Source organism: Berghia stephanieae, chromosome 13 (assembly GCF_034508935.2).
Source record: "Berghia stephanieae isolate SIO BIC M18660-M18661 chromosome 13, UCSD_Bste_1.3, whole genome shotgun sequence".
NCBI classification, from domain to species: domain Eukaryota; kingdom Metazoa; phylum Mollusca; class Gastropoda; order Nudibranchia; family Aeolidiidae; genus Berghia; species Berghia stephanieae.
Window position 1 is genome coordinate 1386010 of NC_088372.1, and position 14530 is coordinate 1400539.

General features: G+C 37.5%; 1 protein-coding gene across 1 annotated transcript in view; it reads left to right on the top strand.

Moving 5' to 3' along the window:
- LOC144959011 (acetylcholine receptor subunit beta-like) overlaps nucleotides 1–13666 on the top strand; it is a 17360-nt gene extending 3694 nt beyond the window's left edge. The window contains exons 2-8 of the mRNA XM_078891338.1: nucleotides 1480–1631; nucleotides 4143–4187; nucleotides 7247–7356; nucleotides 8629–8782; nucleotides 10346–10498; nucleotides 11303–11525; nucleotides 13125–13666. Of these exons, the coding sequence (XP_078747464.1) occupies nucleotides 1480–1631; nucleotides 4143–4187; nucleotides 7247–7356; nucleotides 8629–8782; nucleotides 10346–10498; nucleotides 11303–11525; nucleotides 13125–13591 (1304 nt within the window). The 3' untranslated portion in view covers nucleotides 13592–13666. The remainder of the gene's footprint in view (nucleotides 1–1479; nucleotides 1632–4142; nucleotides 4188–7246; nucleotides 7357–8628; nucleotides 8783–10345; nucleotides 10499–11302; nucleotides 11526–13124) is intronic.
- The last annotated feature ends 864 nt before the right edge of the window (nucleotides 13667–14530 follow it).

A 14530-nucleotide genomic window follows, 5' to 3' on the forward strand; every position in this document is an offset into this window, starting at 1 on the left:
AGTAGTAGTAGTAGTAGTAGTAGTAGTATAGTAGTAGTAGTAGTAGTAGTAGTAGTAGTAGTAGTAGTAGTAGTAGTAGTAGTAGTAGTAGTAGTAGTAGTAGTAGTAGTAGTAGTAGTAGTAGTAGTAGTAGTAGTAGTAGTAGTAGTAGTAGTAGTAGTAGTATAGTAGTAGTAGTATAGTAGTATAATAATATACATGAGTACGACGAGAGTATAAGATTAAAGAGCCTTTTTCCAAGGACTCAACTACGCGCCGAACGAGCGTCATAACCACAAGAACACATATCCACACAGGAACCTAAAAGTTCCCAAAAATAATAGGAAATGTGATTAGCATAAGAGTAGCGTCCCTTGATTAGAAGTCACCCATAGTCTGTGACGTCACGGCGGAAAAGTTATTAGAGAGAGAACGTCATGCTGATTGTGCGCATGCGTCTCTCTTCCTCGCTTCCGTTTCGCAATAGAACACACCTGACATTGTGAAATTCTCGTCCTATCTACTGTTCCATGTTTGTCTTGGGCTACTCTAAATCCGTCGATATGTAAACTGATTGTTAGATCAACTAAAAGTGTGGAATATGAAGACTTCCGGCAGGTTCAGTACCTAAGAAAGACGGCAAACAGTTATATAATGGATTCGTGGCTTTTGTTTGCCAAGGTGTAAAGTTACATTTTATCGATCTTTTTATTCGGTGGATTGGCGTGGGCTTACTCCCCCCCCCCCACCCCACTTAAAAACAAATCTAATAAAAAAAAGTAATATCGCCTAACAGGCTTCATGTCTCGTTCTACATGTTAAGTGTTACTGTTGGCTAGGGACCCATTGTAAAGCGCATTGAGCACGTTTAGTGGAGATTGCACTATATAAAATCTCAATATGTTTTTTCGACACACTGTTTTTTAATGAAAGTTGTAAACATATCCATGTGTCAGCCTGAACAAAATGACAATCGTGATGTTAGATATTTCAAAAGCTGTGAACACCTTTCACTATGTTCGTCACTTTTGCAATGTGACCAATGACCTCGAGCACATAGATCATCCCCATTTATATTTTTTATTAGTGTCATCTTCTTGTCTTTATGACTCTTGGCTCCTGGCGGAGCATAGGGCCTCAACAGCACTCTTCCATCTTCTTCTGTCCTTGGCACAGACCTTTGCCTCACTCCAGGTGAGATTGGAGATGCACAAATCTTGGTGAAGGCTTCTCCTCCAAGTAGGTTTTGAACGACCCCACTTCCTCTGCCACTGTGGGTTCCATTCGAGAGTCTGCTTGGTTATATTACAGGGCTCTTTCCGCAGGGTATGGCCAACCCATCGCCACTTTCTGCGTCTGACCTGGACATCCATTTGCTCTTCTTTTGTTCTCGTCCAAAGATTAGCATTTGTTATTATCTACTGTATATAAATTTTAACCGCGATTTTCTAAATAACTTATGGGTCACACTTTGCTTTTGTTTCTCTTTCCATATTACAGTCAGCACTAGGGTGCCTAGCATTCGAGCATGGACTTCGGCAGAAGAAACGACGTTACGTTCAAATCTTGAAGTCGGATACGAGGACGATGTTCGTCCCTCGGAAGTCACGAGTATTTACATTGCTTTTCAGTTGACTAGTATCGACAGTGTGGTTAGTATCAATACCTTAATGAGTGTTGATTATTATTGACGATATCGAATTACTGATAAATAGGATTCAATAGTCTGATGTGATGTCACGTCCGCCCAACAACCAGCAGTTTGGTTCTAAACTAAAAAAAGGTACTTTTGATTCGTGATCGCTAGAACATTTTCACATGTCTTGTGGTCAGAATGTATAAAAGACAAAACATGATCAGATTTATAATGTTTTTCTCCTCTATATACACTTTTATGCTCGTCGGAGAAGTATTTCATAAGGGTGCCCACCATTGTTCCAATAGTTTAGAACCAGTTACTAAGTTACTATGCGTCATTACGAGGGAAGTGACGTCACGACTGTTGAACCCTATTGGGGAGGAAGCACTGGTCTTTCTCGAGGTAGACTCATTTTTTGAGATTTTTCTTTTTCCTGTATAACTGTTTATTGCTCTGTCTGGAACTGTTTCATATACACTAATTCAGTCTCTTTAATGATTGACAGGGTGGCATGTATCGAAGCGTAGCCATCGTTGTGTTATAGCCTGATACTGAAATCCAAAAGGACTGGCAGTTTGACGTCATTATTTGATCAGTGTCAGGCCGTAGCCATCGTTATGTTATAGCATGACACTGAAATTCAAAAGGACTGGCAGTTTGACGTCGTTATTTGGTCAGTGTCAGGACGTCGCCATCCGTTATGTTATAGCCTGACACTGAAATCCAAAAGGACTGGCATTTTGACGTCGTTATTTGGTCAGTGTCAGGACGTCGCCATCGTTATGTTATAGCCTGACACTGAAATCCAAAAGGACTGGCATTTTGACGTCGTTATTTGGTCAGTGTCAGGACGTCGCCATCCGTTATGTTATAGCCTGACACTGAAATCCAAAAGGACTTGCAGTTTGACGTCGTTATTTGGTCAGTGTCAGGCCGTAGCCTTCGTTATGTTATAGTCTGACACTGAAATCCAAAAGGACTGGCAGTTTGACGTCGTTATTTGGTCAGTGTCTGTCCGTAGCCATCGTTATGTTATAGTCTGACACTGAAATCCAAAAGGACTGGCAGTTTTACGTCGTTATTTGGTTTCTGCACCGTCTAGTGAGTTGTCGTTAGTAGAGCTCATGGAAACAAGTTACTTCATTGGTTGAACTATTGAATACAACTCACGATTTTTTTTTTTTGGCAAAAGACTGGCATTTTGACGTCATTTTTTGGTCAGTGTCAGGCTATAACTTTACGAAGGCTACGATCGAAGCCTGGATGGGGTTCCTGGTCTCCCAGAGTGGGCAGGGAGGTACTTAGTGTGTCTTCTATCCCCTTATATCTGTTTTCCAATTTGCTTTCTGTCTTTGTCTTGGAATGAGATTACTTGTTTTTTGTCCGGGCCCTGTCCGGATACCCTATCCTGCCTGGGAGGGAAACAGTCAAATGCATAGTTATTGTTTTGGGAGATGATATTTTTTTCCTTGTAAAGCATGTATTATTATATTTGTTTTTTTTTTAAATTTATAATGTAAAGCATTTTCTTCTTCTTCTTCTTCTTCGTTCCTCTGATGGACATCTATGGCTGCAGTCCTATATCTGCTATGAAGTCTGTGGTCCGCTTTAGGTCCTCAGCCTCACCATAGAGCTTTGTGTTGAGAGTTGTAGGGGTAAAGCATTTGAGTGTATTCCCCATAGTAAAGTCCCGGGCTCATGTCTGGATAAGAATTATAGGTGACCTCAAACTATGCACAGCGTTAGTATGCTATTTGATTCTACGCCTGTTCTGTATTTATATCATTCTCCTTTGACTTCTTGCATTTTCTTGGCTGCTTGAATTGTAATTCTAGAACTTTTAAACTATCCCATTTTCTTCCTTTTTACTGGCGCTGATATGACCTTAATGTGTCGCAAGCACCGTAAAACCCTTAAAAAGAAAAAGAAAGAAAAACACGTATCGAAGCCTTCTAAAAAGTGTATTAGCATTAACACTGTGAAATGTATCGATACGGTTTTCAACTTTGATTAGTGTTGACGTTTTGGCCCACCAAAACGTCAACACTAATCAAAGTTGAAAACCTCGAAACCCTCGAAAAATGTTGTTAATATATTATATAGTATGCGCTTGGTTAAGAAGCTCACAACATTGCCATTCGGACGTATAGATAGTTCAAAGATGACGTCACTCAGGTCTTTGTTATTGTTTTTTGCCATCCGCGTTTATGAGTAATGCTCACTAAACTGTATTAACCCGACTATAAACGTCCATGGATACACACAGTTTTGTGTGTTGGTCCGTTATACTTCCGGATGGCAATGTTATGAGCTTCTTAGCCAAGCGCATACTATTTATAATCAACCAACACACAACACTATGTGTTACCTTTAACGTTTATAGTCTGATTAATAAAGTTTAGTGAGAATTACTCATAAATATGGATAGCATAAAACAATAACAAAGACCTGTGATGACTGTCATGGGTTCCAGCATATCAATGTTCTACTGAGAACAAGTTTTCATTTTATTTTTTTCTTACAGAACATTAAGGACATGACCTTCTCAGTGACTGGTTGGTGGGTATTGGTAAGTTCTCATTGACAATATGTGACACATCGTCTCAAAACGGTATTATGTCTGAACGAACCAGATGCTTAAAAGCCGAATTTAATGTTAAAACTGGTCAAAAATATAAATTGTTGGCATTAGTACCCTAAAGTATGGTATCCATTCTCCTCAATAAAACATACAAACTCAACACAAGTCTGATATTTCTGGCTATAAATTCAATTTTCAACATCTTAACCATCCCGAATTAATACCGTTTTGAGGCGAAGGTTCACATATAGTGAAATATAGGGACTAAAAATGACTCTTATTAAAGATATGAAAGAAATTAACTCTCTCTTTACCAGCCATTTTCAGGATTTTCCCCAAAACTTCACACCCACCTAGCACAAAAAAAATATTTTTATCACTCTGATACAATGGCCGTAAGTTCTTGCGATAAACAATTTCTTTAGTTAAGCATGCTCTACAACACACTGTTCATTTTCTTTAAATTTTATGATGTAGCCTACAAGAGACATTTGAATTAAGAAATGTTTGTTGTATCGTAACGAACAGGACGATTTTTCCATTGTTAGTAAGGAGATGGATAAACGACGTTTCGGTCCCTGACCTTCTTCAGGTGAACAAGAAAAAGAAAATATTATATTGTATTTTTCTTGTTTGCCCGAAGAAGTTTTTCTTGCTCCATTTAATTTTATTTTACATTTTCTTGACTAATTTATGCCCAAACGTCTCAAAACGGTATTATGTCGGGATGAAACTGATGCTAAAAAGTCAAATTAAAACTGAACTGGTCAAAATGATGAATGACTGGTATTCAGCACTCTAAAATACGATATTCATTCTCCTCTATAAAATAGATAAACTCAACGGAAGTTGTTGTTCTTTTTGCTGTTGTTTTTGTTATGGTTGTTGTTGTTGTTGTTTTTGTTGTTCGCTGTTTTAGTTGTTTTCGTTGTTGTTGTTGTTTTTTTTTTTTTTTTTTTTTTTTTTATTTATTTATTCCGTATTATAAATGCGGCTTGATTTAGTCTGAAAATGTTTAAAATGGATTGTAGAGGTAGCACAAATACACAGAACAGCCTGGCAAAGCAGTATGGTGTTAGCTTCTTGCGTACCCACAAGATAGCGAGTTCATTTCCCATGATGTCTGTGCCCTTGAGCAAGTCACATTGCCCTCGCTCATTTTCGGCACTGCAGCTGCACTGCGGCCGACGCCTGATTATTCAAATCTTCTTATGCAACAGACCATTAACTCTCTCCTTACCGATACATTTCAGTATTTTCCCAAAATGACAGGCTTACCCACCAGAAAAATTGATTTTTTAAACTCAAACAATCTCTCTACAAACTGTTCTTATCTTATCATCATGTGTATGTATGTACGCTCATCTCTTTTGTATACATGTGTAGAAACAATGTGCAAGCGTGTATGTTCGTGTATGGCTGTGTCTGTATTTGTAAATGTGTTGATGTTCATACCATGAACCAAACTGAGCATTGTTTAACTAAAATGAATTGCCTTTAATTTGGACAATAAAGATTATTATTATTATTATTATTATTATTTTATTATTATTATTATTATTATTATTATTATTATTATTATTATTATTATTATTATTATTATTATTATTATTATTACTATTATTATTATTATTATTATTATTATTATTATTATTATTATTATTATTATTATTATTATTATTATTATTATTATTATTATTATTATTATTATTATTATCATCATCATTATTATTATTATTATTATTATTATTATTATTATTATTTTTATTATTATTATTATTATTATTATTATTATTATTATTATTATTATTATTATTATTATTATTATTATTATTATTATTATTATTATTATTATTATTATTATTATTATTGATTAAACTAAGATCATTCTTGAAATTGGTAAATTACAAGATAAATCTGAATAAGAAAAATGTATATTGTGTAGTAACAAATGTGAGGATTTAGCTGCAGGTGGTAAGGAGAGGGTTAAGGCAATTTCCCCATCGATTGTGGTATGATACTCGCCTCGAGGCTAGAAGGGCATGGGCTCAATTCCCACACTGAGCAACGCATCGTAGTCAAGCCCTTGAAAAAAGGTTCTTTACTCACATTCGATCACATTCCTCAGATGTAAAAATAAGTAAGTAAATAAGTAGTAAGCTTCGCAGTCCGAATGACGCTTGCTGAGAATTCTCTGATTCAGTCATGGTCGATGAGTATAGCTGCTCTCTCCATCCATGTTGTTAATTGTTTCCATCGGTCATGGTCCTGGGCCAGAGTTTTGAGGCTGTCAAGATCTTGTTGTGACTTTAGTACGGAGGGCACTGCAGTATTTCTTCGTTCTTCAGGGATTAATTCGGCCTCATCTGAATCCAGAAATTTCTGATATGTAGAGAGGTCCTGGTTCAGGGTAGTTACTATATGATGTTGGTGGTCTCCTTACATATCTGTTGCCATGAATAAGTACTTGAACGTTAACTCTTTTTTTACCAGCTACTTTCAGAACTGGATCCGAAACTTCATACTCACCCAACGCAAAAATAGATTATTCAGACGGAATTTAACCAGTATATTAAAAAGAATAGAGCTTTATATAGCGCAATATCCACTAAATGTGCTCAAAGCGCTTTGCAAGGGGTCCCTGGTAGACAGCAACATTTAACATGTATGACGGGTCAAGCCACCTGTTAGGCGATATTACAATTTTTTCGGACTAAGACACGGTTAACGGCCAGGTTAAGAAGCTCATAACATTGCCATCCGGAAGTATAACGGACCAACACACAAAACTGTGTGTATCCATGAACGTTTAAAGTCAGGTTAGTACAGTTCATTGACCATTACTCATAAACGCGGATGGCAAAAAAACAATAACAAAGTCCTGAATGACGTCATATTCGAACTATCTATACACGTGTCAAACAACAAGAGGTGAGTGAGTAGGAAAGTGCCAGAAGGCAATAGAGAATAACATATTTTCGCGGCGGTGATGGGGTTTGAACCTGCAACCTTATAAACATTCACTGTTTTTAATTCCCTGCCTGTAGGAATGGGAAGATCCTAGACTGACTTGGACGCCAGCCTCCAACGGGAATATAGAACTTCTACAGTATTATGAGGATGATTTGTGGACACCGGCCATCGTGGTCAGCAACAGGTCAGTTTGGGTTTTAAAAATAGACTTTTGCAACAAGATAGTCAACGATTGTTTTGGGTTTTTTTTTGTGTGCAAACCTGAAAATCATGAATTTCACTTTAAAGTTGGATGAGCAATATATATTAAATCTATACGCTACTTAGGGGTGGCTGGGGGGGGGGGGTGAAGTGGCCGAGAGGTTAAGGCATTGTACTGTGATCCGGATGGCCCTGGTTCGAGCCTTGCTTCAGCCACTTTCGTATTTTTACTTGAGCAAGATTATTAACCCCAATTTGCTCACTTGGACAACATGGGTGATTCCTGTTGACATCAGACATCTTGTTTGATGAGTTATCTATATTCCTTCGTGGAATGCCGAGGCGACGATATCTTATGATGTCGTGGCGAAAAAGTCATAATTTATTTTTGATACGCTATATGTATTGTTCTATAACTAAATAGATAAATAAATAAATAAATGAATAAATAAATGAATAAATAAATAAATAGATAAATAAATAAGAATATTTATAAAGCGCATTTTCAAGGAGTTGTCATTCTCAAAGCGCACCACTTTGTATTTTAATAATTCTCCCCTTCAGGCCAAATGGAATTATTTTTCCATTTCATACAGTGCCGGTTACCTGTTACTCGTCGTTTTGTAATAACGCTCTTCCCTATTCCTCACTACCTATAGCCAAGTACTCGATCACACGCGATTCGAGTAAGTTAAGTACCTTACCAAAGGTCTCAAAGTATGGACAATGATTTTACACTGTCACCCATTGGACCACTGACCACTGTTAATGTCGCTTGATTATTGTCACAAGACAAGACAAGACACCATGCCACGGTTCTGCCTGTTAAAATTATCGTCTCCATAGCCGTCGTCATCATCATCATCACGATCATCATCTTGATCATCATCATCATCATCATTATCATCATCATCATCATCATCATCACGATCATCATCTTGATCATCATCATCCTCATCATCATGATATCACCATCCTCATCCTCATCATCATCACGATCATCATCATCCTCATCATCATCATCATCATCATCATCATCATCATCACCATCATCATCATCATCCTCCTCCTCCTCATCATCATCATCATCATCATCATCATCATCATCATCACCATCATCATCATATCCATTATTATCAAATGTATTGTCATTGATTATATATTTATCTAATTATCCACTAATTCATTATAAATCTATAAATCATCTATTTTGTCTATGAATATCATTTTTAAAATGTCTAATGAAAACACCCAGCCTGACGGATCTATCGGCCATCGATGAGGATACTATCCCACTACGAGTGACCTCTGACGGGTTGGTGACCTGGCATCCCCCGGGTATCCTCAAAGCAGGATGTGAAATGGACACCACTCACTTTCCTTTTGACGTACAGACGTGCAGTCTACAGGTAATGTAAATGTTGCTGCTCGAAGCTTGAAGAAATGGATAATAATGTGAAATTGAATGTAAGCTTCAATCTAATTACAAAAACATATCAAATGAACGTTTCGGATTTCCCTTTATTAATAAAACAGGATGAATGTAACACCACAGACGAATTAGATGATGTGGTAGTCACTATCTTTTGTGGTCAAATACCTGTCTTTTGACGTCATTTTTTGGTCAGTGTCAGGCTTTTAGTTAATGATAGCTACGTTTAGTGGGTTTTAGTGTCAGGCTTATAGTTAACGGTGGCTACGGTCTTAGCGGGTTTTCGTGTCAGGCTTTTAGTTAACGATGGCTACGGTCTTAGTGGGTTTTAGTGATAAGCTTTTAGTTTACGATGGCTACGGTCTTAGTGGGTTTTAGTGTTAAGCTTTTAGTTTACGATGGATACGGTCTTAGTGGGTTTTACTGTCAGGCTATACGTTAACGATGGCTACGGTCTTAGTGGGTTTTACTGTCAGGCTATACGTTAACGATGGATACGGTCTTGGTGGGTTTAGGTGTCAGGTTATAAGATAAAGATGGCTATTGTCTTAGTGGGTTTTAGTGTCAGGCTTTTAGTTAACGATGGCTACGGTCTTTGTGGGTCTTAGTGTCAGGCTTTTAGTTAACGATGGCTACGGTCTTAGTGGGTTTTAGTGTCATCCTTTTAGTTAACGATGGCTACGGTCTTAGTGGGTTTTAGTGTCATCCTTTTAGTTAACGATGGCTACGATCTTAGTGGGTTTTAGTGTCATCCTTTTAGTTAACGATGGCTACGGTCTTAGTGGGTTTTAGTGTCATCCTTTTAGTTAACGATGGCTACGGTCTTAGTGGGTTTTAGTGTAAGCTATAGTAGGTTAACGATGGCTACGGTCTTTGTGGGTTTTAGTGTCAGGCTATACGTTACCAATGGCTACAGTCTTGGTGGGTTTTTGTGCCAGTCTTTTAGTTTACGATGGCTACGGTCTTAGTGGGTTTTAGTGTCAGGCTTATAGTTAACGATGGCTACGGTCTTAGTGTTTCAGTGCCAGGCTATACGTTAACGATGGCTACGGTCTTAGTTGGTTTCAGTGCCAGGCTATACGTTAACGATGGCTACGGTCTTAGTTGGTTTTAGTGTCAGGCTATACGTTAACGATGGCTACGGTCTTAGTTGGTTTTAGTGTCAGACTATACGTTAACGATGGCTATGGTCTTGGTGGGTTTTAGTGTCAGGCTATACGTTAACGATGGCTACGGTCTTAGTGGGTTTTTGTGTCGGGCTATACGTTATCAATGTCTACGGTATTGGTTGGTTTTTGTGTCAGGCTATAAGTCAACGATGGCTGCAGTCTTAGTGGGTTTTAGTGTCTGTCTTTTAGTTAACGATGGATATGGTTTTAGTGGGTTTTAGTGTCAGGCTAGACGTTAACGATGGCTACCATCTTAGCTGGTTTAAGTGTCGGGCTATAAGACAACGATGGCTACGGTCTTAGTGGGTTTTAGAGTCAGGCTACAGGAAAATAATGGCTACTCCTGTCTTCCTTCTCTACCCAATCCACAGGTGACGTCATTTGGATACACACTACAGGAAGTCGTGGTCAACTCCACTAAAGGAATGAGACTAGACTTTTACTCTGAGAGTGGAGATTGGGAAATTCTAAAACTCTGGGACGATTACGATACTTATACGGACACTGGAAACGATTATGCCAGGGTAAGTGGCCTAGTGGTTAAGGCATTGCACTGTGAACCGGGAGGCCCCGGGTTTGAACCCGGCATCGGGTACTTTCGGTTTTTTTTTTTCATTGGGCAAGATTCTTAACCCTCAATTTGCTCAATTTGGACAACATGGGTGATGCTTGTTGACATCAGACATTTTGTTTGATGGATTATCTATATTCCCTCATGGAATACCTAGGCGACGGTATCTATAATTGGTGTCGTGGCGGAAGGGCACAATTAAAAGTGAACCTATTTGAGAAGTGATATATATGAACCTTTTGAGGGTAATGTAGTCTTGTGATATGAAACTCGCTTTCGGATCTAAAAGTCCTGGGTTTGAGCCCTGCACAGCGCATAGTTGAGTCCTTGGAAAAGGTTCTTTACTCACATTATCTTACCATACTCAGGTGAAAAATGAGTACCTGGCCATGAATAGCGTTACATCGGAAAATTGTGATATCGCCTAATAGCATCATGTCTCGTTCTATATGTTACGTATTGGTCAGGGACCCCTTGTAAAGCGTTTTAGAAATAAATCTTGAGAGTGACTTTCAATCTCTCTCTCTCTCTCTCTCTCTCTCTCTCTCTCTCTCTCTTTCTTTTCTCTCTCTCTTTCTCTCTCTCTCTCTCTTTCTCTCTCTCTCTCCCTCTCTCTCTCTCCCTCTCTCTCTCTCTCCTCTCACTCCTCTCTCTCTCTCTCCCTCCCTCCCTCTCTCTCTCTCTCCCTCCCTCTCTCTATCTCTCATTCTCTCTGTGATTCAATAACATTCATGTTGGAATTGTTTCCATCCTTTAGATGACATACTCCATACAGATCAAGCGATTAAACACGTACCATTGGCTAAACATTATTCTTCCCGTCATCGTCTCTGGGATTCTTATCGTCTTCGTCTTTCTGCTACCCGTGGACAGCGGGGAAAAGATGGGCTATTCTCTGACCTGCCTTCTTACCTATGTCGTCCTCTTGACTCTCATTGCCAATGACATGCCGACCACAGCCGATACTACCTCCATTTTAGGTAAGTATAGAGGTAATGTAGGGGGAAACAATGCGGTAAGTATAGAGGTAAAGTCGGGGGGAAACAATGGGGTAAGTATAGAGGTAAAGTAGGGGGAAACAATGGGGTAAGTATAGAGGTAATGTAGGGGGAAACAATGGGCTAAGTATAGAGGTAATGTAGGGGGAAACAATGGAGTAAGTATAGATGTAATGTAGGGGGAAACAATGGGCTAAGTATAGAGGTAATGTAGGGAGAAACAATGGAGTAAGTATAGAGGTAATGTAGGGGGAAACAATGGGGTAAGTATAGAGGTAATGTGGGGCGGGGGGTTAACAATGGACTAATCTGTCTCGAACCATATAGATGTTTCGAACATGACGTCACTCGCGTTTGTGAATAATACTCACTGAACTGTATTAACCTGACTATGAACGTTCATGGATACACACCGTTTTTTGTGTTGGTCCGTTATTTTTCCGGATGGCAATGTTATGAGCTTCTTAGTCCGCGTCTATGAGTAATTCTAATTCATCTTTATTATCCAGACTATAAAAATTCAATGTTACACACAGTTTTGTGTGTTGGTCCGTTATACTTCCGGATGGCAATCTTGTGAGCTTCTTAGCCAAGGGCATACTGTCTATAACAGAACCCGAGTGGCGCCAACTTCGTTCTGTCTATACAAGTAAAAAGGCTTTTGAATATCAAATGATTTTATTTAGGATTGTAAACTTCATGAAATTTAAATAAAAGTAATAAAATCTGATGATAAAAGTATTAAGTAATCATTAGATTAACTACACCAGCGGGGACAGCGTGGATCAGCCGTATACAGTCTTTGCTTCGTACCCGAAAGGTACCGAGCTCGAACACCTGCCTCTAGGCTCTGTGGCCTCACCCTAGCACAATTTGCGGCTCTACACTGCGGCTGACGCCTGGGTTACTCCAGTCTTCTCTTGGAATAGACTCTAGAGACAAATTTCCCTTTGGGGATGTTTGAATGGAATTTTGTATTATGTATTATTATTATTATTAATTATTATTATTATTATTATTATTATTATTATTATTATTATTATTATTATTATTATTATTATTATTATTATTATCATTATTATTATTATTATTATTATTATTATTATTATTATTATTATTATTACTATTATCATTATTATTATTATTATTATTATTATTATTATTATTATTATTATTATTATTATTATTATTATTATTATTATTATTATTATTATTATTATTATTATTATTATTATTATTATTATTATTATTATTATTATTATTTTATTATTATTATTATTATTATTATTATTATTATTATTATTATTATTATTATTATTATATTATTATTATTATTACTATTATCATTATTATTATTATTATTATTATTATTATTATTATTATTATATTATTATTATTATTATTATTATTATTATTATTATTATTATTATTATATTATATATTATTATTATTATTATTATTATTATATTATTATTATCATTATCATCATTTACCACTTTTGTTTATTAAAATATATCATTCTTATATCCTGTCTCCCCTGTTTTCCCCAAACCTCCACCCAAACAACATCAAATTGTACAGAGGTCTACCTGACGATTGTGTTGATTCTGAGTGGCATTGCAGTCGTCTGTTGTATCGTCTCCATCAGACTCTATCAACTACCAGACGATGAAAAAATTCCGAACTTCGTCATCAAGCTGGTCCAAAAATGCTGGCCATTGGTCGATGGACGAAAGGAGTGCGTCAAATCGTCCCTGAAAGGGGATGGGAAGAAATTGTATCCTGTTGATGGATCCAACAGCAAGAAAGAAGAGCCAGTTATGGACTCTCCCAGGACATTTGCGGAGAAGGTGAATGGGCTTCGGACATCATCAGAGCGACGTGTATCCGTTACCTCTGTTGACGCCAAAGATAATAATATTTACAGCGAAGATTTGATTGATGGCAAAGTCTGCTCTATCGTAATGGACAAAATGTTGTTTCGGTTTTTTGGAATTTCAGTTCCAATTCTGACGCTAATTTTCTTATCTATTTTAATCGCTGGTTAGATCGAAATTGTGTTGTTTGTTTGTTTTTGTATTTTTTTTTCGAATAATTAATAAATCGTTTATACTTGTGTAAAATCTTGTTGTTTGTTTGTGGGGCTATGTCGTCGCTTTCCCATCGGGAGTTCCTGGGTTCCAGCCCCGTTCTGCGCATAGTTGAGTCCTTAAAATAAAACCTCTGTACTCACATTCTCTCACTGTACTTAGGTGCAAAATGATTACACGACCATTCACAGCGTTGTCTCTGTCTGAAAAAAAAAAAGTTGTAATATCGCCTAACAGGCGTCATGTCTCGTTCTACATGTTGAAGTGTTGCTGGTGGCCCCTTGTAAAGCGCTTTGAGCAAGTGTAGTGGATATTGTGCCATATAAATGCTATGTATTAAAAAAAAGACAAGTATTGAATTTCAAAAAGAACAAGCATACATTCCTAATAATTTTACAACACTTACTGTAAAATAGCAGACATGACGCTATAGGTAGTTGTTGTAGTCTTCAGAGTCAGTAGGCCGTGGATAACGCATTTATCTCGGTCTCTGTTCTGTGAAATGGACAGTAATAATTGTTTGCTACTATTTGGATAGGACGTTAGTCTATAACAATGTACTTCCGCTCGGCGCATAGTTGAGTCCTTGGAAAAGGCTCTTTACACATTCTCTCATTTGTACTCAGGTATAAAATGATTACCTGACCGTTAAACAGAGATGTCTGTCGGAAAAAAATGTAACATCGCCTAACGGTAATAATGCTTGCTACTATTTGGATAGGACGTTAGTCTATAATAAAGTACTTTCGTCCAGATCTAATAGACCCAGTAACCAATCAATTTCAGATGGGCAGTGGATAAAAAAAACCCAACTAAATAGACATCGCACGGGATCGGTCTCGGTGTCTTTGCGTGTGAAAAGGAGTGCTCTATCAACTGATTTATCGGCACTGTCAT